The following is a 24,823-nucleotide window of genomic DNA, read 5'->3' as shown; positions in this document are numbered from 1 at the left end:
GGAGAGGGGTGGCAGAGGGCACCGCAGAGGGCACCGGCGTCCCCTCCAGCCCGGCCAGTGCTGGGATTGCTGGCAGGGAAGGTGCGAGCCAGCTCCCAGGTGACCTGTCCATCCATCGTGCCTGGGCGACTGTGCTCTGCCCCCCAATTTGTAAGGCGCAGTGGAGTGGATGCTCCTTCTTTGGTTCTCCTGTGGAGGAACGTGCCCGGGGGCAGGCGCCGTCTGCTCAGCGGGCACTGAGCGCCCCCAGAGCGGAATGGGGAGCCAGGCAGGGCAGGGGGTGGCTACCACCTTGGTCGAGGTGGGGTTTTTCTTGAGATGCCTCCTCTGCTCATTCCCTTGGGCAGCAACCAACTAATGCTTGTCCCCTGTTCTGTTCTAGATGCTCCCACCAAGGAGAATGCCAAGGCCCCGGAGATGAAAGCCCGGAGGCCCAAGAGCTCTCTACCTCCCATGCTAGGAACAGAGAGTAAGTACTTGTTCAGCTTTTCTAGGCCACCCCAGGACTGAGGGCCGGCATCAGAGCCCCAGCTTCCTTGCCTGCACCCCGGTGAGCCCCGTGAAGTCCTGGTGGCCGGGCCAGTGGCCATCTGGCGCTGCCCCGCCCTCCCAGCCTCTGCACAGCCTGAGGGGTCCGCGTTCACATCCACTCGCCACCTCACTCAGGCCCTCTGTTCTTCTCACCAAGACTCCTCTTCTCGATTTCTCCCAGGTGAGTCTTTCCTGCTGGGTAGACCTTGCCATGCTGTGGCTCTGATCCTACCACTCCCGGTTGGGGTGCCCGGCGGTCCCCAGGCTCTAGAGCACCCCTGACCCCCAGTCCCATACAAGAGAGCCTCACACATGTTGCTGGCCTGGCATTCCTGCCACACTTGTGCACACACATTCTGACCCTGGCCTGGCCTTTCTTTTCCAAGTCTGCCCCCAATTCCTTATTCCTATGCTCAAGCCAGACGAGGCTCCTCAGGGTGCTCTGGAAGTCCCTGGGTCTTCCATCATGCCTCTGCTCCGGGAGCTCCTCTCTACATGAGACACCTCTTCCGTGGGACAGACTCCCACCGAAAAGCTACCTCATCCCCAAGTGTTTCCTTGCTCCAGCTGACAGTGACCCTTTCCTCCGGTGCCCTCCCAGAGCACTCAGCACCGCCCTGCTGCCACCGACCCAATGTCTGCCGGGGGGTCTGTGGCTCACCCCGCTGCCCCCTCCACCATACGTTCCCTGAGGGCTGCCACTGGGTCTTCCAGGGCACCGTGCCTTGCTCAGAGAAGGACCTTATAGACTCTCTTAGAATCAAGTTGCAGGGGCGCCTAGGTGGCTCAGTCAGTTAAATATCTGCCTTCAGCTCAGGTCCTGATCCTGGGGTCCTGGGATGGAGCCTCAAATTGGGCTCCCTGCTCAGCAGGAGAGTCTGCTTCTCCTTCTCCCTCCTGCCACTCTCCCTGCCTGTGTTCACTTGTGTGTATGCTCTTTCTCTCTCTGTCGAATAAATAAATAAAATCTAAAAAAAAAAAAAAAAAAAAAGAACCAAGTTGAGGTTGTGGTATAAATAGCAGCTCAGGGAAGAAGCTTCTCCAGTAACTATATAGGACTGTCTCCCTCTTCCTGGGTCTCCCCTTCCTCTAGGGCCCACTGATCTATCAGGCACAGCACCCAGGTCCACAGAAATATCTCAATATCTTACAGAGTTAGAAGAAAAGGTAAACTTTCAGGTCAAAGAAAAGTGTTTTAATTCATAATATTAATAGATTTATCTCTATACCAGTGCAATTGTAAAATACAATTTGCATGTGTGTACAATAGGGGTATATACCTACGTAGGATTTTTTCTTCTTCTTTTTTTAAAATTTTTAAAGATTTTATTTATTCATGAGAGAGAGATAGAGAGGCAGAGACACAGGCAGAGGGAGAAGCAGGCTCCATGCAGGGAGCCTGATGTGGGACTCGATCCTGGGCCTCCAGGATCACACCCTGGGCTGAAGGCAGGCGCTAAACCACTGAGCCACCCAGGCTGCCCTCTTCTTCTTTTTTTAAATGAGGAAGGAATTAATGAAGGCAAAGGTGCTTAGAGACCACAAAAGTCATAGTACAGCCCTGGCTCCCCTACTGAGTAATTACTGGTCTAGTTTTGTTATAACTCTGCTTTGAAACCCCAATTTTAACAGAGGGTATAGAGTTGCTTGACCATTTCCCCCAATACTCTTATGTTTAAAGAAAAAGACAAGTTCTTAATTACTCGTAGAAGAAAGTGATCGAGCTTGATTACTTCGATGGCCGAGTCTCTTTTTCTGTTAGAAAGCAGCATTCGGTGACTTAGTTTTATTATTCTCTTCTTTTCAAAGCTACATATTTACCTTCCTGATGATGAGCTTGGGTTCCTTGTGCATAGACCAGCCAGCTGTCAGGGGGATGATGCTCAGCCTTCAGTATGTTGGAACCTACCAAAGTGGAACCATCATGTCTAAGGAATATTTAACCAAAGTGGGGAGCTCAGGTTATCAGGAGTGGATATTTAATAAATTGCTGGAAATGCACAAATAATTATAAGAAAAACCTAGTAAGAGTGAATTGACGGGGTTTTTTATTATTATTATTATTGACATTCGATTGCCCACATATAGTATAACACCCAGTGCTCATCCCATCAAGTGCCCTCATGGGTTGGTGGTTTTACTTTCTAAGAGTGCCAATGCTCTATTAGTTATGAGAAAATGGGATCTCGGAAGAGCACCCAATGGTTGTGACTTAGGGGTCTGAGCCAGGCATTCACCTCTCCTGGGAGCAGAAGCAAGAGCACGTTGAGTTTGAGCTGGGGAGTCAAGCAGCATCCTGTCCTCAGCTCTGGCACCTCATTGCAGGCAGACTTCTGGGGAAGTGAGGTGGGGTCGAGGGGAGAGCTCTAAAGGAGAAAACAGGCTAGAGACAGTGAGCAGCCCTGGGAGCTGGGTCTTTGTGCTGGAGGAGAGAAGGCTGTGGGGAAGGCCAATCAAGTTGTCCTTGTCCAGTTCTGGGGTGAGGGCTCGCAACCCCAGCTGCATCTTAGATTCACCTGGGGACCTTTTGAAACCTCTGTGGCTGGGGCGCCTCAGCTCAGTTAAATCCGAATCTCTGGGGGTGGGATCCAGGCTTTGGTATTGGTTCAAGCTCCTAGGCCAGTTCCAGCGCGTGGTCAGCCAGGCTGGAAGCACATGGAGGCGCTGTTGGGCTTGAGAAGCAGAGGGGGGTCTCCTGCACTGCCTGTTAAGTGTCGCACTGCCTTGGGGCCCGTGGGGCCCAGGTCCTCAGACTATCTCTGGCGCCAGCCCACAGTCTCCATTCTTTAGGAAGGGAGCAAGAGCCTGGAAACAGAGCTGGAAGCCAAGGTGCTCACCCCTAGAGAGAGAGTGGGGAGTGGGGACTCAGTTAGTGGTACCGCATAGGGGGACGGGCAGGGCTGGTAGAAGGTTCTTGTCTCCCTTTCCTTAGTGAATAAACACATTTGTGACCAGTTGAACTCTGGCAGACCCTGCCTGTCTGTGGAAGGCGAACTGTACTCTAGCCTTGTTGCAGTTCTGGACAGTACTGATGTCCGACCCCGAAAGGAAGGAAATGTGTAGTAATGACCACTTCGAATGGTCCATCTACCCAGCCCCTCATCACCCCAACCCATCACCCCCTGGGCACTGAGAGGGTGGTTCTGGGGGCCCCTCCACCTGCTTACACACCTGTGCTAAGAAACCTGTGGTGTTCTCTGGGTGCCTCTAGAACACCATGGAGCTTCCTTTCCCAAGGTCCCTAAGAAGGCAGATGCTCAGAGATAGGAAATGAGGGAGGTGTCTTTTAGATTTACACCTCCAAAGTCTTACTTTTTGGAATAATTTGTAGTATTTATTAATTACATAAGTTAAGGGGATCCCTGGGTGGCTCAGTGGTTTAGCGCATGCCTTCGACCCAGGGTGTGGTCCTGGAGCCCCGGGATCGAGTCCCACGTCGGGCTCCCTGCATGGAGCCTGCTTCTCCCTCTGCCTGTGTCTCTGCCCCCCACCCCATGAATAAATAAATAAAATCTTTAAAAAATAAAAAAAGAAGAAGAAGAAATCCTACGTATGTATATACCCCAATTGTACACACATGCAAATTGTATTTTACAATTGCACTGGTATAGAGATAAATATATTATGAATTAAAACATTTTTCTTTGACCTGAAAGTTTACCTTTTCTTCTAACTCTAAAAAATTACATAAGTTAAATATCTACGCATTCTTCTTTAAACATGCTAAAAAGTATAGAAATATTCCAGATACCACCCGGAAGCCCTCTTGTCATCTACCTGCAGTCCACTCACCTACTCAATTATATTCACAATTTTTTTAAGCATTTCCCTATACATATGTAAATACATCACGCACTCTGGACACCTCTGCAACTTAGCATTTTCCCTTAGCATAGCCACCCCCAGTCCCAGGCATCTCTGATCCCATGAGAAAGCCCAGATTCTCTTGTCCCCGAGTGCTCTGGCTGTCTGTGTGTGTTCATTTTTTTCAAGGGCTGGGAAGTACCTAATCTAACTAGGAAATTCATCTCTCCTGCCAGTAACTGAGGGAAGGCCAAGTGGTTTTCTTGTCAAACAGATCATAGCCAGATCCCTCCCCACAGGACCTGCCCAACCCCCGCTGCGTTGTTCAGTCCTGTGTGCGAGCTGTTAGGTGTGAGAGGAGACGGCGCATGTCCACACGGTGGCCTGAGAGTCCTGGGAGTTCGGCTGAGGACCGTGAGGGCGAAGGCCACGTCCATCTGCCAACCCAGGGGGCAGGATGGGAGGAGATGGACAGGAGTACAAGCTGACCTGCCAGACACCAGCTCACAAGTTCAGGAGTGAGGAGTGGGAGTTTGCGGTGATTTGGGACGAGGGGAGCTCTGGGCCAGGTTACGAAGGAGAGAGGAGTGTGGCATGGTCGGAGTGGAATGGTACCATTGCCGGAGCACTGGAGGGAGGTACTGCATGGAGGCCAGAAGGGACTTGCAAGGCCCCCCGACTCAGGTGCTCACTGTGCACCTACCAAGCACCCGTGCAGCAGGCATCCTGTAAGGTGCTCGGTCTCTGGCACTTCAGGCAGGTCTCACTCAGCTGAGCTATGGGTAGTTGTTCTTATTTTACAGATGAGCAAAACTGAGCCTTAGAGAACTAAATTGTCCTGCCTAGGCTCTGACAGCTGGTAAGATCAGAGCTGTGGGCCCAACCCCGATCCACGTTCCTGCTGCAGCGCCCTGTGCCCTGCTGGTCTCAGAGGTGTGCTTTCTGCTGTCCACACATGCCTGGGCCGTGCTTCCCCCAGCCCAGGAGGGGGCAGGGTCTGCTGCCATGGGATCCGAGGGAATGAGGAGGGCGGCCCCTGGCACGCTCGGCTGGATCCTCAGACCTGTCAGGGTGTTTGCCACAAGCCTCCCAAGAGGAATTTTTTTTATGATTTTATTTTGATATAATTTCAAATTTATGGAAAAGTTGCAAGAATAGTACAAGGAACTCTTGTATACACATTACTTAGAGCCACCAGTTATTTACGTTTTGCTCCATTGTCCTAGCATTCTCTATGGATGTATTCATATAAATATATTCACCATCCATCAGATATTCATACAGATAAGTATACACTATGTATATATTCATATATGCTCACCATGCATCATATAGATTAGATATACGTATACCATTTATGGATAAATTAGAGACATCATGCCCTTGACCTCTAGGTAGGTCATTGTGCGTCTCCTAAGAACATAACCACAGTGCAGTGAATAAAATCAGGACATTTAACATTAAACCCATACTACGACTTAATGCACGCTCAGTTTTTGTCAATTATTCGGATACCCTTTAATGCTACTTTTCACCCCTCTCCTGGAACACTCCATCCGCTCCTCTGGTGCAGAGTGGTTGCCCTCTACCTTTGGAGAAAGGACGAGAAAGAGGTGCACAGGCCCAGGGAAGAAGCATCCAGGACCATGCCTAGCTGAGGAGGCACCAGGAAGTGTCAACATCCTTGTTGGACCTCCAGATGCCCATTCAGGGGACAGTGCTCGGGCACAAGACATGGCCAGAAATGCCACTAGGCTAGAAAGCAAGGGATAAAGTCTTGGTTCTGCCTCTGATTGACGATGTGGTCTTGGTCAAAGCCGTTGGTCTCTGGGCCTGTCAGATGAGAACTGTCACCAGCTGAGCCCAGGCCTTTTCCAGCTCTGACAACATTCCAATCAATAAAAGGCTTTTTTTTTTTTTTTTTTGAGTGACACAGTTCAGGTGAGGTCAACTAATTCTCCTTCATATCATCCGATATGTGATGGGTTGAAGCTACCGCAAGTATGGCTTGTGGCACACAGTAGTAGAAACATCCTGATGGGAAGAAAGCTTTGAGCAGAAGGTCCAGGTCTAGAGCATTCCAGCCGGAGGGGATCTGAATGGAATCTTGTGTGAGGGAAGCATCGATGGGGCTTCAGAGCTGGTTTTATAGAATACGGACGTGGCAATGCCAGGGTGGTAACAGACTCAGAGATCCCTTCTATCAGTCTGTAGAGCTGATGGTCCTTTAGATAAGAGATAAATGAGCATAGGACACTTTGATAACTTGAGGACAGGAATCAGGGCCTGTTCATTTCTGAAATGTCCATGCCTAGCCTGATACAATAAGTATTTGGTTTTTTAAATAGATCCATGAGTTCCCATGCTTTAAGGGTCCTTGTTTCTACTGCACTTCTAGGATTTGGGGATGATGCAGACAGGGCATGCCTTTGTATTCCATGCCTGGCACTGGCCTGACATTGGTCACTTTGACTCCAGTGGCCATGATGGACCATCCCAGATGGTGCTTTTAGATATCCTAGCCTTGGCCTCCCATGTGTGTTGCTCTCCAATATGAAAAGTCATGTCAACTGGAAAGCATCTTGGGATGTCAAAAACTGTGTCCAGTTTTCCTTCAAGATGCCCCCAGGATCCAATTTTTCTTCTAAATAGTCTCTTGAAGCCATGGGGAATGTTAAACCATGATAGGATTCAAGGAGATGGAAGGAAATGCTGAGATTGCCATGTTGAGATTTGGTATAAGATTTGCATGACACTGGAAGATGTGGGATCCTGGAAGAAAAGCTGGGGTGTTTCTATTAAATGCCTTTGAAAGCTGGCACCAACTCCCACTCTCAACCAAAGTATTGGTCCATGAGGAAGGCTAGTGCCTGATTTCACCGTCCACCCTGCCATGCATGTGACCCTGTGACTTCTACCCCTGGGCTGCTTCCAGCTCCTACCCCACTCTTCCACTGTCTCCCATGATCCCATTAAGTGGGAGGTTGGGTCCTCCCTGGGGAGGACACTGACACTGCTATCCTGGCCGTGCCCGGCTGCCTCTTTCACAACCATCCTGGCGTTCCGTGTCCTAGGGGCTTGGGGATGAGTATTTGCAGTAACAAGAAGAGCAATTTTCCTCTGGAATCTTCCTGTGCGACTGCCTTTGCTGTGAGGGGCTGTGTTTAGGGAATTTGCCCAGAGATGTTAATTCTGGGAAAATGACCAATAATCCTCCATAGGTCTGTCTATAAGGACATACTGAGAGGGGCCTGGTGTGTGCCAGTGGCGGGGAAGTGTTGGGGGTTGTCAGGTCACCCAGAGCCCCGAGCTCCCCTGAGTGCAGGGCAGTGGGATTCGGCCTTCCACCCTCGGGTTCCCACAGCCGCCCCCCAAACCCCCCACCCTGACACAGTGCGTGAGTGCTCCCTCCACACTTCACCCAGCCTGAGTCACCTTCAGGAGCCTTTGGTAGAAAGTTAATGCTGATTTCGGGAATTGTGAAGGGTTTGATGTCTATTTTTAGTTAACTACCTAAAAAGGGAAATGTCCCCAGAGAAGGAGACATCCAGGGACGTCCCTGTACCCAAGGCTGTTCGTGCTACCTCCCTAAGTCTCCTTTGCTTTCCATTGTCTCAGACCCTTTTGATGCAGAAAGACCCACCTTCAAGGTTCTGTAAATATCTCCCAAGGGCCTGCTCAGGTCTTCTGTTCTGCTGATTCATGGGAGAGGCACTCCTGTGCCTTCAAACTGAGCAGTCTGGAAACTTTTGTGGACCCTGACCTCCTCCCCCACGCTGGGGCAGAAGGGAGGCCCACCAGGCGGGGAGTCTTTTAGGGCTTGGATAGGTGGGGGCAGAAGCAATCTGTGGGTTGCTCGGACAGTCGGACAGTCGGGAGGCTGGCTTCCCCAGGCCTGCCCCCACCCCCACCCCCGGTTTCCCAGCAGGCTTCCAAGTTCAGGCTTTGATTCATGAGATTTCCACTGGGCTGCTTCACTTCTTCCAGCCTCAGTCCCCTCTTTAGAGTAGAAGGCTCAGCATCCAACAGCTTTGATCTAGTTGGTGGCAGAGCAAGGAGGTAGCTCCTTTTAAAGGAAAGTTGCACAGGGACTCGAGATCCAGAGCTTTCTCTCCCAGCGTCAGGATCCCAGGACTCGGGTGGTTTGTTCTCAGGAGCTCCCAGGGTAACAAAGATCCTCAGGGGCTCCACACATTCCCTTAATAGATTTCCAAGCTTGTGCCAGGTACTGTGCTAGGCACTAGGAGTACAGAAGATGAACAAACTGGGCCCCGTGCTGTCCCCAGGAAGCTGGCTGTGGTGTGTGCATGTCGGCCATGGGTTTTTGCAACTGGGATGCCTCTGATGAGCAAGCACTGAGATAAACCGCCTGGAGGGGCCATGGAGCGCAGCCTGGCAGTAGTGATGCATGAGGTGAGGCCTGCTGGAAGAAAGTACCAGAGTCTGCAAAGAGCTGAAGGCAAGAGGGCTGATACTACAGAAATGGAAAGGCATTCAGTGTGGGATAGAGCAGCTCCTGCCAGAGCGGGAGGCAGGGCCCAGCAGCATGGGCATGCCACGGACAGCCAGGAACTGCATTTCTAGCGAACTTCCCGGGTGCTTGTAATACACACTCAATTTGGAAAACCACTGACATTGAGCATCAAGGGCCTGGGTGACCTTGTTCCCTGAGAGGGGAGAGTAAGAAAGAAGATGAGATGACAGCTGGGATGGATCTCGAAAGACCTCATAAGATGAGCTGGACTCGATCCTCAGGGGCAGCGGCTGGCCATTGGAGAGATTTAAGCAGTGGACTGATGGCCTCAGAATGATGGCTGTGTTAGCCTGGGGACAGGGGACCAGAGGCCGAAGAGGTAGTATAGTTGGGACTAGAATAGTGACGGTGGGGATGTGGAAGGTGGCAGACCAAGGAGGTATTTAGTGGGTGGAATTGACCGATGTCAGTGACAGGAGATTGTAGAGAGGGGGCCTTGAGAGGGGCAAGCAGCAGGTTTGGGGGAAAGATCCTGATTTTGCTTTTGGACATACTGGGCTTGTAGTCCATGCCAGGGGAGGGGATAATCAAGTAGTGGGACATATAGGTGGACTGAGGAGAGAAGTCTGGGCTCCAGGTAAAATGAGGCCTGCAGAGAGGAATAAAAAGAGGAACTCCGAGAGCTGCAGTGAGCAAAGGACCCCAAAGGCATCAGAGTTTGGGGAGGAGTGCTGTGCCAGGAGGAGCTGCTGCTCTGGGCTGACTGTCTGGGAATGGGGACTGAGCTGCTCATCAGAGGGGCAGACCGAGTGGCAAGCAGAAGGAGGGTATTAGCTGCTAGCTTGACCGTGTGGCCAATAGCTGCCACGGGATTTGCAAAGATAGTTGGATTTTATTTTCCTTTCAGGACGTTCCTCTCTGACGATGGTGCAAAAGTGTAAGGTGTTAGAGAAAGGAATGAGACACAGGGCTGACATTAATCATAAGATAGGGAGACCGGTGACTCCAGAGGATAAGAAACTAGTTAGTAACCTAGGGATTGCTGAGAGTTTGAGCATCTGGATCAGCAAGAGGATTACCTCTACTGAGGACTTGCACTGGGAGAAGGAGCTCCGGGAGCCGGCGAGTGATACTGTGTAGGCACAGAGCTCAGCTGACCCACTGGGGCATATGAATAGGTGAAGGAATGGACAGAGAAGTCCTCTGGGGACCCGTCTGGGGAAGAGGGGTGACTGGGGTGGGGGAGCTGATACTAGAGCCTGCGCTCTGTACTATATACCTTCTTTACAATGTCGCTTAGTGCTTTACAACAAATTTTACTTCTCCTCTTCACATTTGGTGAATGAGGGATCGAGAGCTCTGAAAGGCTAAGGGACATGCTTGATGTCACACACCTCAGGAAGCAACAGGGCAGTACCTAAACCCAAGCCCAGCTCCAGAGCCTCTGCCCACTGCATTTCTGCAAGGGGTCAGAGAAGAGTTTCGAGGGATGGAGCAGAGAGTGAGCTGAAGTAGAGGCAACAGGAAGAAAGCAGCCACGCACAGGACATTGGGAGGTTTAGGTCCTCTTTCTACCTTAGCCATATCTGGTTTTTATGAGCCTGGCCAATTCACCTAGGAATCAATCTCCTTTTTCATAACATGGAAACAATGCAAGGTGCCCTGCTGGTATTTGGTTGGGGAAAGAACCCAATGGGAGAAAGGACAATGAGGTTGTGGGTTAGACCCTATGCACTAAGTCCAGCTCTCTGTGTGAAACCCAGTTTTAGAATCAAGGGTTTCTGCTTTCCAAGCCATTAAGTGTGTTCTTCTAAGCCCCAAACTCAGTTCATGGATTTCAGCAGATGCTGGTATAAAATTATGGATGGCATAGGCTATAGAACTTCATTAACATTTAAAATTGCCTTTACTAATAGGAACCGAACCAGCTTCAAATGCTAACCGATTCAAACGGTAGAAGATGCAAATGTATAGAACAAACATAAAACCTTGGCCTTCGATCCATTTAACTGTGACATGGGAAGATAGGAGACTAGTTGGGGCTCTACTTCTAGCCACGTAGGTTTACTGGAAAGAGTAGAGAGCAGAGTGGGCCCCTAGGAGTGGGATCCTCCTTAGTGGGTGTTGGCCTGCCGTTCCAGGGCCTATCGAGCTCCTTCCCAGCCTCCGGAGCCCATCTGCAGCTGTGTTGTCTGCTACGGGGCCGCAACAGAGTGCCACCGACCGGGGGGCTTACACAACAGAAGTGCATTGTCTCACCGTCCCAGGGGCTGAAGTCCAAGTTCAGCAGTGCTGGCAGATTTGGCTTCTGAGGCCTCTCTCCTTGGCTTGCAGATGGGCACTTTCTCACTGTGTCCTCATGTGGCCTTTCCTCTGTGCACGCACCCCTGGTGTCTCTGTACGTCCAAATTTTCTCTTCTGTAGAGGATACTGGTCAGTTTGAGGCCCCATGGCTTCACCATAATTTCATTACCTCTTTAAAGCCCTTATCTCCAAATATGGTCATATTCTGAGGTACTGGGAGGCTAAAGTTTCAACATATAAATTTTAGGGGGCTGCAGCTCAGCCCAAAGCAGCTCCTGGGAACAGATGGCTTTCGCTCTCCCCGGGAGGTCAGATCCTGGCTCTGGTAGGAGCCCTTCATCTTCCCTGGAGGGCCTCTCTCTTGCAGTTGTGCCGCTCCCTTCCCAGCAGCCCTAGATGTAGGAGGACAAGGGCTTCGGGGTTCAGCCTGTCATGGCTGTTCCATAGCCCATCTGGTCCCCACTTCCAAGGGGTTTGGCCTCCCCATGCTGTTCCACCTTGGGGCTCTCCCTCTCTACTGAGCCCCAGCCTCCTGCTTTCATTTTATTTTTTTTAAAGATTTTATTTATTCATGAGAGACACAGGCAGAGGGAGAAGCAGGCTCTGCACAGGGGATCCCAGGACCCCGGGGTCATGCCCTGAGCCGAAGGCAGATGCTCAACCCCTGAGCCACCCAGGCATCCCAGCCTTCTGCTTTCAAACCTGTATTCCTCTCTCACCTGGGAAGAGGCCTTGCTTGACATTTCTTCTTCCGTCACCCTGTTTCTCCTTGTCCCTTCAACTCCAGAATTCTGGTCAGATTAGTTGACTCCCTCCCGTTTCCTGGAGAATCTCCTCTGGAGTGACTTCTGACCCCACTGTCTCATGGAACCTGCCCTCTGAAACCTTACCCATCACCCAGTGCTGGCCATCCCTGAAGCCCCCTTCCCAGTGCCCATTCTCCACCTCCTGCTCTGCCCTTGCTTGCAGGGACAGTCCCCCTTCCATCCGTCGAGGTTCACAGCCCTCTCATTCATCCCAGTCCCTCCCCTTGGGCATTGCCTGGGATCAGACCCCGGCCCCTTCCCATCTTTCACGACATTCTTTGCCCCAAAGAACTGACGCATTCTCACAGTTTCCATTATGATCGCGTGTTTGATTCTGGAGTCTTTCATTTCCAGTCTCCACCAACCTCTCTCTAGAATCCTGATCCCGGGCTCCTGGCCTCCAATTGGATTAAATTCTTTCATCTACCACATTCACTTGGACCAAGCCGAATGCCTCTCTTCCACTCCCAAATTTTGTACTCTGCCTCTACAATTTTCTTCATTTATCCAAGCCAGAAATCTCTAAGGAATCTTTGTACCTCCTTCTTGTTCAGCCCCTACAGTATTTTAACTTTTCTTCTGTCTCTTTTATTAGTTCTTTGCTTTGCTGCTGCCTTTGCCAAGGCTGGACCTTGATCACTTCCTTCCCTAATCAGATAGCTTTGTCCCCTAGGACATGTGGAGACCTCCAAGGGTCCTCAAGCTCAGCTAGACTGCTGTTTGTGTGAGGACTCCCTGTTCACTCAGGAGAAAGACCTACCCCTCAAACTTGGGATTCTAGACCAGCACTGTGAGGACAGCGATGTTCCGTGTCCTTGCAGTGTGGTAGCCTCGAACCACATGTGGCTCTTGAGCCCTTCAAACCTGATTACCATGACCGAGGAACTGAATTTTACATTTAATTTAAACTATCATGCTGCCTTCACACCACTGTTCTCTGATCCCAGCCTGCACTCTGGACAGCCTTCCACCAAACATCACCCCGATGATCCTCAACTCCAGGCCGCTCTGTTCCAGAACCATGGGGCCCTTCTCCTGTCTCTAGCTCAGATGTTCTGTGGCCCTCAATCTGTCCCATGTCCCACCATCAAGCGCTTCCTAGCCATCCGCACAGCCCACGGTGCACTTTCTTTTGTTTGAACAACTGCGTTGTGTTAGCTGGATACAACTTTTTTTTTTTTTTTTTTAACACTAGGCTCTACACCCAGAGTGGGGCTTGAACTAACTACGTAGAGATCAAGAGTCACATGCTTTACAAATTGAGCGAGTTAGGAGCCCCCTGGATAAAACCTTTTAAAAAAACTTTCTTTTAAACTTTTTAAATTTATTTATCGAGAGAGAGAGAGAGAGAGAGAGGACACACAAAGCAGGGTAAGGGGCAGAGGGAGAAACAGACCGCCCTGTTGAGCAGGGGATGGGACTCTGGGCTCCATCCCAGGACCCCGGGATCATGACCCGAGCTGAAGGCAGACGCTTTACCCACTGAGCCACCAAGGTCCCCCATAACTTTTATTTTGAAATAATTTCAGACTTAAAGTTGCAAAAAATAGTACAAATAATTCCTGTATATCCTTCTCTTGAGTTCCTTAAATATCAGCATTTTGCCATGTTTGCTTTATCATGTATTTTTTCTCCCTCACTTTTCCCCTTTCTCCTTGCCATACCTCTCCACACACACATATGCACATACCTACACATCCATACATATAATTTTTATGAGTGGTTTGAGAATAAGTTGTACACGTGGTATTCTGGACACCCAAATACTTCAGTGTATATTTCCTAAAAACAAGAGCAGTCTCTTATTAAAACTACAGTTTCGTGATCAAGACATGAAATTAGCATTGGTACAATAGTATCATATAATTTATTGACCATATGCAAATTTTGCCAATTGTCCCATTGATGTCCTTTATGACAAAAGGGGGAAAAAGGCGCCTTTCCTGTGGACCACATGCCTTGACGTTTAAATCCTTGATGACAAGTTCTGATTTATCATTTATTTGGTTTTCCTCTCAGTACCCAGGTGAATAGCATGTACTGCCTGGCATCTGCCTGGCACACAGCAGGTCCTCAGTAAATTTCTGTGAGATGGACAGATGGATCGATAATGGTGGCAAGGCAGGGTGAATTTGGTGGAAGCAGGCCTCACCCTGGGCTTCATCACGTAACTGGTAGTCATCAGCTCCGTGATCTCAGAGATCACCTCCTTACACAGTCCTTGTGCGGTTCTTAGGTGGGCAGCCCCACTCTCCCTGCTTTACAGATGCACAACTGATAATCCACAAAGTTTGATAACCTGCCTGTGGGCACACAGCCATGTCCAAGCCATGACATAGTGCTCCTTCTCCGTAATCGGCAGAGGTGAAGATTTGTGGATGAATAATTGCTAACGTTCCCTCCACTCATTCATTCAATAAGTAGTTACCAAGTGCCTCCTATGTCCAGGCACACTGAGGACACAGCAGTGAACAAAAAAGAAAAAGTCCCTGCTCTCAAAAACCTTATACTTCAGAGATAGGAGAAGGGCAGACAGTAAATAAACAGGTAAATGTATAGTTTATTATATGGTGCTAAGTGCCATGTTGGGGTATAATAAAGTGGGGTAAGGGAGATAAGAAGTGCTGGCTACAGGGGTTTGCTATTTGTTATAGAGTCATTAGGGAAGATCTCACTGATTAAGTGACTCCCATTTTTTTTAAATTAAGGCATAATTTATATACAGTAAAAATGACCCTTTCTAGTACGTAGTTTATGTAGTCATATAACTATTGCCATAATCAAGATATGGTTCTCCCACCTTAAAACATATCTTGTGTCCCTTAGTGGTCAACCCCTGTCCCATCCCCCACTAATCTCTTCTCTGTCCCTATAATTTGTTTCTAGAACAAAGCTTATACATAGGATTATACAGTTCGCAGCCTTTTGAGTCTGGCTTCTCTTAGAGAAAGAGAAAGATGAGTCATTGAGACTCATCTGTGTTCTGTGTATCAGTAGTTTGTTGCCTTTTATTGATAAGTAGTATTTCATTGTATAAATATACCACAGTTCATCCATTCTCCAGTTCTGGAATAATTGGATAAATTCTAGCTGTTGGTAGTCACAAGGCCACCATAAACATTCACATACAGATATTTGTGTGTACACAGATTCTCATTCCACCTGGATAAATAGGTTTTGATTAAAGACCTCCAAGAAAGATGAAAACAAGCCATGAAGATAGCTGAGGATACTTTTGCATATTCATCATATTGCTGTTTAGCAGAATGAATAGGTTTGTGCTGTGAAATTAGTCTGAGTAATTTTTCTTATTTGAGTTATTTGGAGAAAGTTATTTGGAGAAGGAATGGAGGGGGAATAGAAGAGAGCCTTTGGCGGGTTCATTCATTTGTTCATTCATTCATTGATCCATTTAGCAAACACTAAAAAAATGAAAGCCACTAGTCCACAGTCTGTGACCCAAAGGAAGCCTGAGACCCTTGGATCCGCACCAAAGGCTAATTTTAGACGGTTTATCTGACGTAATTTCCTTTCTGAGTTTCCTGAAGTTTGGGTGAGGGAATAGTGAGTGAGTGTGGAGTTATCATCATTGAAATGGACAATGGAAACTCAAGCATTTTTGAGTTTTTATCTCAATGGAGGCTCCAGAGATCCCCTGAGAACTGATATTCAGTCATGAGGTGGTCTCTGTAGGAGTGCAAGATCTGAAAAACACACCCAAAGTGAGGGCTCTGTCTAAGGCAGGGGCAGCGGCCAAGGGTCCTAGGATTCAGGAGCTTTGTGAAAAGCCAGAATTGATAGAAAATAATCTGTGACTGTCTTTGTTTCAGGTGATGCAACTGTGAAAAAGAAACCTGCCCCCAAGACACCTCCAAAAGCAGGTAATGGGTCACCAGCAGCAAATGGGGGCAAGAGGCATCTGCCACGGGGGGTTTTCCTATGCCCTGCTAGACTGAGCGCTGGCATAAGGTCCCAGGAGACCACCGCTGTGCCCCTCCCTGATTCCAGCTCTGCATTATTCAGGCCAAACTTTCCCCAAGAGCCTCTGCACTGCCTGGTCTCCTACCCTCTCTCACTTGACCCGTCCTTTCTCCTGCTTCCCCGATAGTGTCCCTAGCTGACGTCATATGGCATCATAGAGTACTAGTGACTTTCCCACCCTTACTGTGAAACTGCCTAACACTCGCCCTCTACGCTGCCATTTAAAGAGACGATCCACTTTATGCCGTCCTAATGCTCCGCTTTATATGTCCTCGTCATATAGAGCCTTGTCTCTTTCCCAGTGAAAGACATTTGAGGACATGAACCACATGGAACCTGTCAGCCAGGGTAACCTGATGGTTCGAATGCAAGGTGCTGCTTAATTAATAAAGGAATTAGGAGGTAGATTAAAAAATTTAGGGTAAGATCCAAATTCCAGAGCAACTGACACATGCCACGTAAATCGTGTGGGCCACTTGCAAAGAACCAAAATAAAATAATGAACAAACCTAGCAGGTCCGTCGGTTTGGACATTCTATAGAAGTGGCCGCTGTCCTCAGTGTTACCCCGAAAGCTCTAGAAGGTGAGACGTGCAGACCAGTGTGGACAGCGGCACTGAGTGACATCAGTCTGTCTGAGGCTCCCTCCTCATTGCTCACTTTGTCACTTGTCCTCTCCCAGCCATGCCCCCTCAGATCATCCAGTTTCCTGAGGACCAAAAGGTGCGCGCAGGAGAGTCTGTGGAGCTGTTTGGTAAAGTGGCAGGCACCCAGCCCATCACCTGTACGTGGATGAAGTTCCGAAAGCAGGTCAGTGATGGAGGGAGTGACCCGAGAACAACCCTCTCAGGCCCTGGGCCGAAAGGGAAGAGAAACGCTGTCCTGTCACGGTGGCAACATCACTCTCTATCAGCAGGGCCTTAGAAATGGGAGGGTCCTGTCCCCACCCGCCAGGTCGGAGTTCTTAATAACCTTTTCTTCTGAATCTACTGTGAACATCTGCTTTACAGACAATCTGTGTGACCAAACAAAGTGTGAAAGAAAAAATAGAAACCACCCAGGCCACCCACCTGATTTTGATATTTTAGTCTAGAATGCTCCTCAGAGGCAGGAAAATCGAACCAGTGACCGGAAGGACCTCTCAGGCCCTGCGAGCGTTCTGTGCGAGCCCGCCGAACCCTCTCTGTGGTAACAACGTCAACTTACCACGTGCTGAAGGGATAAAAGTGAATCCGAGTATTTGGACGGATCAATTGTACATTAAACAGAACGTTGGCTCGCTGGCCCAGGAACGTACCATTTATAATCATGGCTCTATGAAAAAAATGTTTGATTTTCTGAATGACCAACTTAAAGGGACATGGGGAGCCCATATTGGTACACGTGGCCATATATGTGATCGCCGAAGGCCCCAAGCAGCGGCTGGCGCTGAATCAGGAACTTTACGGGGGATGTGAGGATTTCTTCTGAGTTCTCCGGTGCTCTCTTTCCAAACCATTCAAATTGTCCTAAGGCCCAGAGGTGGGAGGCTAGTACCAGGGAGGGATGGAGGGTTGGTCTCAAAAGATGAAGCTGAGAATCCTGCCTTATCATCCTAAGGTTGCTTGCTCTGTGCGCTGTCTGGACTGGTGTCGTCTGAAGTAAGATGCAATGTCTCCCTTTTCAGAGACATTTGACCAAGTCCCCGTTGGGGACAAAAGAACTTTGTTGAGAGTTACGAGTTGCGTTACTTCCAGATTAACCAGGACGAGGAAGAGGAGGAAGATGAGGATTAAAACTCATTTATCTCAAATATTTTGCATGAGTTCTTGAATAAAACTTGGAAACCCCCCCACAAAAAAAAAAAAAAAGAATTTTGTCTAGTGACGGATATATTCCGTATCCATGATCCAATATAGTAGGCACCACCATATGTGGTTATCGAGTGCTTGAAGTGTGACTAGTGCAACTGAGGAACAGAATTCCAAATTGTTATTAGTTAAAAATCATTATAACGGCTTTGTTATAGACACCATAAAATTCAGACACCATAGAACTTGCCCTTTTAAAGTGTTGTACAATTCGGTGGTTTTTCGTATATTCACCAGCTGTGCAACCATAACAATGATCTAATTCTGGAACGTTTCCATCACCCCACAAAGAAGCCCTGAGCCATTAGCAGCCACTGCTCCCTTTCCCCCAAACCCCGGCATCCACTAACTTGCCAATCTCTGTGGATTTGCCTATTCGGGGCATTTCATATAAATGGAATCATACAGTATGTATTCTTTTGTGTCTGGCTTGTTTTTCTTAACATAGTGTTTTCAAGGCTCATCCCATTGTAGCATAAATCAGTACTGCATTCCTTTTTATGGCTGAGTAATATTCTATTGTCTGGGTATGCCATGGTTTTTAAATTTTTATTTTATTTTATTTTTTAAGATTTTATTTATTTACTCGTGAGAGACACAGAGTGAGGCAGTGCCATGGTTTTTTTTAATCCATTCATCAGTTGATGGACATTGGGGCTATTCCCACTTAACTAATTAAAGTTTAAGTAGCCACATGTGGCTGGTGGCTCCAGGATTAGACAGCACAGAAGAGGTCAGAATGCCACTGGGGTGGCCTTTGTGGTTGACTCTGCCCAGACGTGTTCTGCCATCCCCCAGCCCCAAAGCCATAGAGATACGAGACCATCCTCAAGTCTGGTCGGGGCCGCAAGGTAGACCTAGTTCATCTGCCAGGCCCTACTCAGCACCCTCTCTGCTCGCCCCAGACCTGGACCACCTCAGGGAGGCTTGGCTTTGGATGCAGGAGGGGAGGGGCCCTAAGGGGAGGCCCAGAGTCCAGACAAGACAGAGGCCCATGCAGCTTGTCCAGCAGCATTCCCTAGGGGTGGGGAGTGGAGGTCAGAGCCTCTTCCTTTCCTGGCCTGTCTCTAGTGCCTGCCTCACTCTCTGCCCCCAGATCCAGGAGAGCGAGCACATCAAGGTGGAGACCAGTGAGAATGGCAGCAGGCTCACCATCGTGGCCGCACGCCAGGAACACTGCGGCTGCTACACTCTGCTGGTGGAGAACAAGCTGGGCAGCAGGCAGGCCCAGGTCAACCTCACTGTCGTGGGTGAGTCTGAGGACGGGGCGGCCCGTGGTCGGAGGACAGGAGAGGCAGCGGCCCCCAGCTGGATGGTGGGCCTCGGGGCTGCCCCTCCCGGGCCTACTCCTCCGGCACCCTGCCCACAGCCCCCCGTGCTCCCGGGTTCCCTCTCCCTGCCCTCACTGCCTTGCTGGGCTCCGCGCTCCTGGAGAAGCCCAGACCCTGCACACACCCCACCGCGTTATCCTGTTCCTATGAATCCCCTCCTGGCTGCTCTTTCTAGCCTTTGGAAGCCCTGACCCATTCCTCCCGTGGCACCGTCGCTCCCTCTCCCTCTGGTCCATTCCCTTCCCTCTCCCCGGCCTCTCAGTCTCCTTGCAAATGCTCACCTTCAGCCGGGGCTGCCTTCCACTGCACCCCCCGATCCAGCCTGATGTGGGGACACACTGGGGGAGAAGATCACAGACTCGGAGGCTCAGCGCTGGACTCCACTCATGCCTAGGCGGGGGCGTCAGTGGGCTCAGCGTCCTCCCTGACTCTGTGATCGCCTGTCACCCTGCAGGCCCTGGTCTCTCGCTTCTCTGAGAAATAGGAGGCGTCAGGCATGAGCTTGCATGACTCCGTGCCCCACACCTGCAGGTGTCTGTGCATCTGTGCCCCCCCCCGCCCCCTCTCTTGTCTTTGCCTTCCCCTCTACTTCTCCCATAAATGTTGCCAGGGTCTCCCATCCCAGCCGACACGCAGGACCACGTATTCCTGCAATATCCTGACTCTCTCTGGCCACCCTGCCATCTCTCTCTCTCTCTCTCTCTCTCTCTCTCTGTCTTCATGGCCACACCCCCCCAAAAGGGGCCAGTCTCCACTTTGGTTCTGCTGCTTCTCCTCCCTGTGGCCTCCCTCCCGCCCCCATTAGTCTGCTGGGACCACCCTTCTGAGGTCACTGTGACCTCCCAATGCTACGTCCACCCCTTTTTCTCACCTCCTGCAGCCCCGTATGGAGTCGAGTCTGTCTCCAGACTGGTTTTCAAGTTCACGTTTTCCTCTCCATTGCAGTAGCTGTTTTTCATGCCCTGGCGACTCTCTCCTGAAATGTCAACATACTTTCCTAACTGGTCCCACACGGTGGGTTGCGCTCAGTTCCTTGACCCCCGAGGGGTCAGGGCAGCAAAGGAACAGCAGATGCAGGAGTGGGCAGACTGACGGCAGGCCATGTCCCTACGCATCTGTGAAGGCCTTTGGCCTGGTGGTTACTCATCTGACCCCCTTTCGTTTGCTTCTTTAGATCAGGAAATTTAAATCTGGGGAGGCCAGTGTGCTAAGGGGTCAGGGAATAGATTTCTCATCTATAAAAGACAGGAGACACCTCCCTACCCCTTTCTTTCTTTGGCGACTCCAGATGTTCATTTCAGTAATCTTCCCCCAGGAGTCAAGAATATTTGGGGGCCTGGGAGGGTGCTAGTGATCCAGTTAGCCTCCACATTCAGACTTGTACCTGAAGTCTTGGTTTTGGCCCTACGGGTCAGCAAGCATTGGTTTCCAGTTTTCCTTGGTGTTCTCTTAGCTGCCCCCCCCCCCAAAGGCTTGGAGACCTGGGGGGTCAGCTCCTTTGAGCCGCTTTCCTGTGGCCAGTGCCCCTGCCCCCGCTCTGGCTGGCTCCGGGTGCCACACGCTCCCCTCCCCCAGCACCACCCGGGGCTGTGGTTCTCGCCTTTTATGGTTTCGTTTCTCATTCTCCTCGGCCAGTGCTGACAGGGCCATTGGCGTGGCTGCCCGCCAGCTGGCAGGAGCAGCATGTTAAATGCCGTCCTGGGAGGGGAATGGAATGGAGGGGAACGGGCTTTCTGTCTGCCTCCCCCTCCTCGAGCTAAGAATAGAATTGCTCAATAAAATGAGGACTCGCATTGATGGATCCGGCGAAGCCACGTTCATTCAGAGCCCGCGGATTTAGAATTAGTCCAAAGTAAACCTGGATTAGGCCCAGATTTACCTGCGTGTCTCTAGGGACATCTGTGCATTATCTGATCGGGGCTTATTAAGTAGATGTCAAATATAAATGAGATGAAACAGGAACTGTTGGGCCTACTGCAGACGGGTCCCGAGCACTTTGGAAGCTTCCATGGCAGGCCGGCTGAATCAGGCCGATTTAACACGACTCCTCCTGGTGAGCAGTAAACTTCCCTTCGTGTCTGCCCTTTAAAATACCACTTTCTTTTCATCTCGTCTATGACTCCTATTTTTAAAATGATAATAAAAAGTAGGCTTTCCCTCAGTTAGTTTAAATGAGTGATGTCTATTTTAAAGGCTTATATTTTCAAAGGCAGCACAGGAGTTTGTGCTGTTCTGAGAGCCTGGGCCGAGGCCTGCCCTTCCCGCTCCGCCTTTGGGGGGGGAGGTGAGGGAGGGGCCCCAGGGAGCAGCCGACCCACAGCATTCCTGCCTGCAACTCGTCCAGCAAGAGAAAAACAGGTCTCTTTGCGTATCTTTAAAGGAGAAAAACAAAGTAGAGAGAATCTCCAAATACCCAGTAATCCCCAACTACTATCTGAGCTTGGAGCTTGCAGGGTTTTTAAGGGCAGGAGATTTCCCTTTGTAATGCTTGGCGTGGGTTTAATAAGCAAGACGCTTCTTGATCCTTTTTCTGCCTGGTGGCCTGTAAAATAACAGGCCCCTGGAACCAGGGTCTGGAGAATTTTTGGAGTCTCCTTTTGGCTCTGCCCCTGGCTAGCTGGGTATTCTTGGCAAGCAAAGTGCCTCAGCTTTGAAGGGCCAGGATTATCCGGAGAGATGACCCTGGGAGGCTGGGGGTGTCTCACACCCCCTGCCCTTCTCTAATAGCCACAGGTGGCTGCTGAGGCATAGTGAAGGGAGGTCCAGGTGGGCTTAAGCATGCCACAGAGCACCTTCACACGCACAGGTGCACAGAGACCGCCAGGGACGGCAGACAGTCCGGGGAGAAGAAGTAGAGAGGAGCTCCTCCATTTTCCTGGGACTGAACAGAAAATCCCAAAGCTGGTGTCGTCAGACTGTTCCCCTAGACTCAGCGTTTCCCATTCTGTTGGTCAAGTCTCCAGGGAGCCAGAGGCGAACTCTAAGGCAGCGTGGAGCTTAGGGTTCTAGACTGTGCGCTCGCTTTGCCTTTCTGAGGCCATGCCCAGGGCCCCCAGGCCAGCCCACGTGCAGCTGTGTCTCTCGTGTGGAGGGAGGCTCCCAGGCCCTCTGTTCTGAGGACGTTTGTTCTGTTCTGAGGGTTTTCATCCCTGGCTAGTCCAGCCTGTCTGTGAGGCTCTTGTCTGTTGAACAGAAAGCAGCAGGCGCAGCCCAGGGCCCTAAGGGCGGGCATGGGGGTCGGGGCTTCCATCCCCTCGACTTCAGACTTGAGTCTTGTCCGAACTCCTTAATTTGGAATCAGATTCCTTGAAAGCATTGAAGCCTTGCTCGGAATGAAAGCCCCCCTCCTCAAACTTTGCATCTTCCCTTGTGCTACAGGGGGTGACATACATCATCTGTCAGTTTTTCTAACCCTTTCAGCCAAGAAACATCTGGAACAGGGTAGGGTACAAATAGTACCTCTTTTGCAACACCCATTTCTCAAAGTTTTCTTTTCCTAACCAACACAGAGGGGAGAAAAAATCAGTCAGTGGCGTGTATCTGCACTCTCAACGTGTCCAGCGAGATGCTTCCCAGGCAGTTTTCTTTGGGGGAAAGCAGCGAGTCTGTCTTTCATCCCTCTTTGGGCTTTTTTTTCTTCCTTAGCTGGGTCTTGAGAGGACTTGAAGCACTTGCCTCTACAAGAGTTTAGAGTAATAAACATCTTAGCCAACGCCAGAAATATTTCTAAAAAGACCGACACATCTTTCAGAACAAACAGTTTTTCTAAGAGAACACTTTAAACAACCAGTGAAAGTGGTTCCATCACGGGAGGCCTCCAGAGTGGCTGCCAGCGGTAGAAGTAGCTCTGTCACAGTCCCAGAGCCACTCCAGGCGAGGCCCAGGCTAGGGCTGCACAGGGATGGGTGGTTGCAGGGCAAGGCATCCTCAGCCGGGACGGAGAAGCCATGTACACACACACACACACACACACACACACACACACACACACACACACACCAACAGAATGGGGTTTTTTTTCCTCTCCGATAGATGCAAAGTCGTTTGCAGGAATTCTCTTTGGCTTTCCTGCCTTGCAGAAGGGAGAGTAGACATCAGGAACTTTACCTGGGTTTGCTTCCTTGATGTTCACAAAACCCCTAGCGGGTTAGATACATGTTAGCACCATTTTTCCAAATAAAAAAAGACAAACCAGAAGTTTGGAGACTTGGAAGTTGAGGAATTTGCTCGAGGTCAACGTAGCTTATGAAATGGCATAGCATGAAAAGCATGGTTTTAATTGCTGGTTTGGGGAACTCTACACCTCACACTGCCTTGGAGTGGGGGACGGAGGTTACTAAAGACTGGTATCTGTAGCTAAATCAGCCACCGATGAAAACAAAATCCGAAACATCGGAGAAGTTAGTTCAGAGCAGCAGCTGACAAAATCAGCAAAACTCGGTCACTTCAGGAAAGTGTAGGCCACCATGATGTGCCCCGAAGCTGGCAGCAGTGAAAGGGAAGGCAGCCGGCCAGAGGGGCTGCTGCTTGCTTGTGTCCTGCGCTCATTTTCCAGCCCTTAGGCAGGGCTGGGTGTGATTTGCTACCGTGGTTTGCTTTGGAAATTTTCTCATTTTCTAATGGTTCTAGGAGGATAAAAGAGGTAGGGTAGGAGTAATATTTTATGCATTATAAAGTCAGAAATAAACCCCCACAATAATGATGGTCATGGCTGCTCACGCCAGCCACTTTTCCAAGAACTTCTCACAACCACCTTGTGATCCAAGTGCTACCGTTCTCCACGTGGCTTACAGACGAGGAAACTGAGGCCCAGAGAGGTTAACAAGTAATGAATGGAGACCGAGCCATGTTCAAACCCGGATCTGTCTAACTTCAGAGCTCACTGTGCAACTGTGCCGCTCTCTGGGGGCAGGCGCTTCCCAAGTCCCAGAGAAAGTGAAGACTGGCCCTCGCTATGTCACAGGCCACTGGCCTCGGGCCTGACGGAGACACACACACACATTAAATTCTCTCTCAAAACACAGTTTTGATGGGAAGCAGTCCACGCCTTCTGGGCAAGCTTCCTAGGTCTGTTTATTCAGAGAAATATGTTTAGGACTGAGGCAAAGTACAGGAAATCATGACTTGTAGACTGGAAAACTAGCCTCCCCCAAAAAAGAGAATTCTTTTCTGGCAAATAGGTGTTTGTGGGGCTTTCTGTGTGATTGTGCATAGGTGTGACTGTGACGGTGAGGAGCGGAGAGCCAGGACCAGGGCTGTCAGCTTGGGTTCTCTGGGCTTCTCTTCCAAGTCAAAGCTAATTCAGAAAGGTTCCTTCCCTGCAGCTCTTTTTTTTTTTTTTCTTTTTTCTCCCTCTTGCAATTCTGAAGACTTGGGTGATGTCGTGCTTCTCTGTCCCCAGACAAACCAGACCCCCCAGCGGGCACACCTTGCGCCTCCGACATCCGGAGCTCGTCGTTGACCCTGTCCTGGTATGGCTCCTCGTATGATGGGGGCAGTGCCGTGCAATCCTACAGCGTCGAGATCTGGGACTCGGTGGACAAGACGTGGAAGGAACTAGCCACGTGCCGCAGCACCTCTTTTAACGTCCAGGACCTGCTGCCTGACCGAGAGTATAAATTCCGCGTTCGCGCCATCAACGTGTATGGAACCAGTGAGCCAAGCCAGGAGTCTGAACTCACAGCAGTGGGAGAGAAACCGGAGGGTAAGCTGCCTTCCTTTATCACTGGCCTGACATCAGTGT

General features: G+C 50.0%; 1 protein-coding gene across 9 annotated transcripts in view; it reads left to right on the top strand.

Moving 5' to 3' along the window:
• Positions 1 to 24,823, top strand: part of MYLK (myosin light chain kinase) — a 203,928-nt gene that overhangs the window by 139,438 nt on the left and 39,667 nt on the right. For 8 of the 9 annotated variants that reach the window (XM_038583049.1, XM_038583048.1, XM_038583054.1 and 5 more), the window contains 5 exons: positions 383 to 469; positions 15,750 to 15,800; positions 16,582 to 16,709; positions 18,846 to 18,999; positions 24,482 to 24,784. In XM_038583049.1, coding sequence (XP_038438977.1) covers positions 383 to 469; positions 15,750 to 15,800; positions 16,582 to 16,709; positions 18,846 to 18,999; positions 24,482 to 24,784 — 723 coding nt within the window. Of the gene's footprint in view, positions 1 to 382; positions 470 to 530; positions 713 to 15,749; positions 15,801 to 16,581; positions 16,710 to 18,845; positions 19,000 to 24,481; positions 24,785 to 24,823 lie in introns of those variants that run through there. The other variant, XM_038583055.1, reaches the window with a different exon arrangement.

This window comes from Canis lupus, chromosome 33, assembly GCF_011100685.1.
Source record: "Canis lupus familiaris isolate Mischka breed German Shepherd chromosome 33, alternate assembly UU_Cfam_GSD_1.0, whole genome shotgun sequence".
In the NCBI taxonomy this organism is placed as follows: domain Eukaryota; kingdom Metazoa; phylum Chordata; class Mammalia; order Carnivora; family Canidae; genus Canis; species Canis lupus.
The sequence above is the reverse complement of the archived record's forward strand: the minus strand, read 5'-3'. Positions and strand labels throughout refer to the sequence as shown.